The sequence below is a fragment of the Alexandromys fortis genome, unplaced genomic scaffold (assembly GCF_014885135.2).
Source record: "Alexandromys fortis isolate MF-2015 unplaced genomic scaffold, M_Fortis_MF-2015_v1.1 scaffold_223, whole genome shotgun sequence".
NCBI lineage: Eukaryota > Metazoa > Chordata > Mammalia > Rodentia > Cricetidae > Alexandromys > Alexandromys fortis.
The window spans coordinates 2,057,644-2,060,590 of NW_026068095.1; the positions used below are offsets into that span (position 1 = coordinate 2,057,644).

At 31.5% G+C, this 2,947-nt stretch overlaps 1 protein-coding gene across 1 annotated transcript; it reads left to right on the plus strand.

Annotated features, from left to right (window-relative positions):
* The first annotated feature begins 1,509 nt into the window (after positions 1-1,509).
* On the plus strand, positions 1,510-2,448 carry LOC126489181 (taste receptor type 2 member 140-like). Its single transcript, XM_050123238.1, has one exon. It carries the CDS (start codon positions 1,510-1,512, stop codon positions 2,446-2,448), a length of 939 nt encoding a protein of 312 aa, XP_049979195.1.
* The last annotated feature ends 499 nt before the right edge of the window (positions 2,449-2,947 follow it).

Here is a 2,947-nt window from a genome sequence, read left to right on the forward strand (position 1 = left end):
TACATTCTAGATATAAATGATGAATGACTTGAGACTCTGTGTATTTTTCTAAGTTGTATTATTGTCATATGAAAAGTGCCCAAGTACTTGAGAAAAAAAAAAAAGAAATTTTGTCACTTTCTTTTTCTCTATTGCTCCAATTTCCAGTTATAATCCATCTTTCACATTCAATAATCTATAGCTTTACTTCTATTTCAGCGTTTTTATTAGTGTTATGTTGATACAGGGTCTTACCAATTAGCTCACTTTCCTTCAGTGCTGTGCCATGTATAACTTTGCACCACTAGGCCAAGTTTACTATAGTTTTTGATACATGTGTTTTCTGCTTTCTTATTTTAATACTTCTCTTTTTTGTTATTGCTTCTTTGACTATCCATTAGGTCTTGAAGCATGTTATGAACCATTGCTCCATTCCCTTTCTTTCCTGGGCTATGTATTGTCCTTTATATGCCTCTATGCCTACAGTGACATTACAGGAGCAAATAAATGCCAGTGCAAACTGGAGAGACAAGAGTAGTGCTTAGTGCTCATACTGGCGAAGGAATCAGATGCATTAACAAAGGTAGGAGACATGGATAATGAAAAAGATCCTTGTTGTGCAAGTGAATTCATGTAAACTTATTGTCTCTTTGTAACAGAATAGGAATTATTCCATATTTCTTTATATGTTTGAAGAAGATAGTCAAATCTCTTTGAATATTTACATTACTATTGAAGAATTAAAAATGAAAGCAATATTATACCATCTTCTAACAACTATTACATTACTAATTTTATAATTCAAATGCACAGTAAATTTAAGTAAATGATAAACCTGAATTATTTCAATCAGAAATGAAAGGGATTAGGATATAAAATGCACATTTATAAACTAGCATATATTAGTATATGTATGTGTATGCATGTATATATAACCTTATCAAAAGTAAAATTGTTAATCTCAGTCCCAGATATTTGAAGAGTAACTAAATAGGTAAGATTACTAGGTAATTGTTTGCTTGTAGAAAAATCTTTTGAAAATATATATAGGTGCCTACCTGGCTTCATTTTGAAATACTTAATGGAAAGCTTATGTTACATAGAAGTTAAAATACTTTACCTTTTATGTGAGTTAGAATTTTATGGTTTTTTTCCTTATCAGAAATTAAATGGTTACAATTTAATATGCAAATAGCCATAACAATGCAAATAAATTTATTTGTTTTAATGACAGTGTGTGAGAATTCTGCTTTCTTTAGCATCAACTATGGAGAACTCTGGTACATTGTGTGTAAGGTATGAAGCATCTGGATGACGCTCACCTGGGTTTTCTTGCAAAGTATAAGATTTTTGTGAAGAAAACTATAAACCACGTCGTTAGAAAATCTTGATGCTTACTTGACATTGTAAATAAAAGTTCATTGAATTTGTTTGTTATGATTTCTCAAGGATCAGCTAGACATACATCAGAAGACTGTATTCACAAATATTTATCACTATAGTGGAATTTGGAGCATCATTTTGGAAACAATGAATGTTGTCCTATATTGCATATTATTAACTACTTTAAGTGTGGAATTTTTAATGGGAAATTTAGGCAATGCATTCATATTGCTAGTGAATGTTATGGACTGGGTAAAGAAGAGAAAGATATCATTCATAGACCAGATCTTGACTACTCTGGCAATTTCCAGAATTGCTTTTCTCTTTTCTCTAATTGCACATTTATTTGTATATAAATGGTATCCAGCCACAATGATAACTAGAAGAATTGTGAGACAAACTTGTATTTTCTTTACAGTAACCAATCATTTCAGTGTTTGGCTTGCTACATGTCTCAGCATCTTCTATTTTCTCAAGATAGCCAGTTTTTCAAACTCTATTTTTATTCATCTAAAGTGGAGAGTAAAAAAAATGGTTTCAGGGACACTGTTGACATCTCTGCTCCTCTTGTTTTTAAATGTTTTAGTCATAGACACACACACTGATGTCTTAATTTACAGAATTGAAGCAAATATATTCTTCAGAGCTATCTCAAGTAATTATTCTCAAGTTGCTAGGCTCGTTTTACTCACCAACATTATGTTCACACTCATCCCCTTCACTGTGACCATGATTGTGTTTCTCCTTCTCATCTTCTCCCTGTGGCAACATCTGAAGACCATGCAGTACAATGCCAAAGGCTCTAGAGACATCAGCAAGGTAGCCCACATAAAGGCCCTTCATATGGTGGTCACATTCCTGTTACTGTACAGCATTTTTTTTCTATCACTTATTTTGCAGTTTTGTGATATTAAATATAAGCAGAAAACTTCAGTTTCTCTCCTTTTCTGGGTTATTGGAGTTGCTTTCCCTTCTGGACACTCCTGTGTCTTGATTCTGGGAAACCGTAAACTTAGACAGGCATTTATTTCCATGATGTGGTGGCTGAGGTGCAGGCTCAGTGCTGTGGAGCACTCAGTTTCCTAAAATGTACATCATCTTTTGTATTTTAGAGAAACATAGTTCTTAATTTTTTTGTATATATTTCAATGTTCTGTACTTCACTTGTAACATTGTGAATTTTGCAAAATTTTGTATAGTTTTGGTACTTCTCTAATTATTACTGCCTTCATAGAAAAAATATAGTTTTATAGGATAAATATAAAATAAATATGGACTAAATAAATATATGAACACATAACATTAGCAAAATATAATTTTTCTACATATAATTAATCAATTTGACATTTTAAAATGATTTATGTTAATATGTAAAATATTTGTGTGTATATATTCATGTGGCATGTGTCCAATGATGTTAAATCTGTTGTAAGACTTCTGTGAAGCTTTAGAAGGAACCCTTTCTTATTACTAGGTTTGTTTTTATAACTTTCCTCTTCTAACATTGTTTATTTATTTACCTACTTATTGGAAAAATGTTAGTTTATTTTCTGTATGTCTTACGGAAGCAATTTGTTGGGGATGC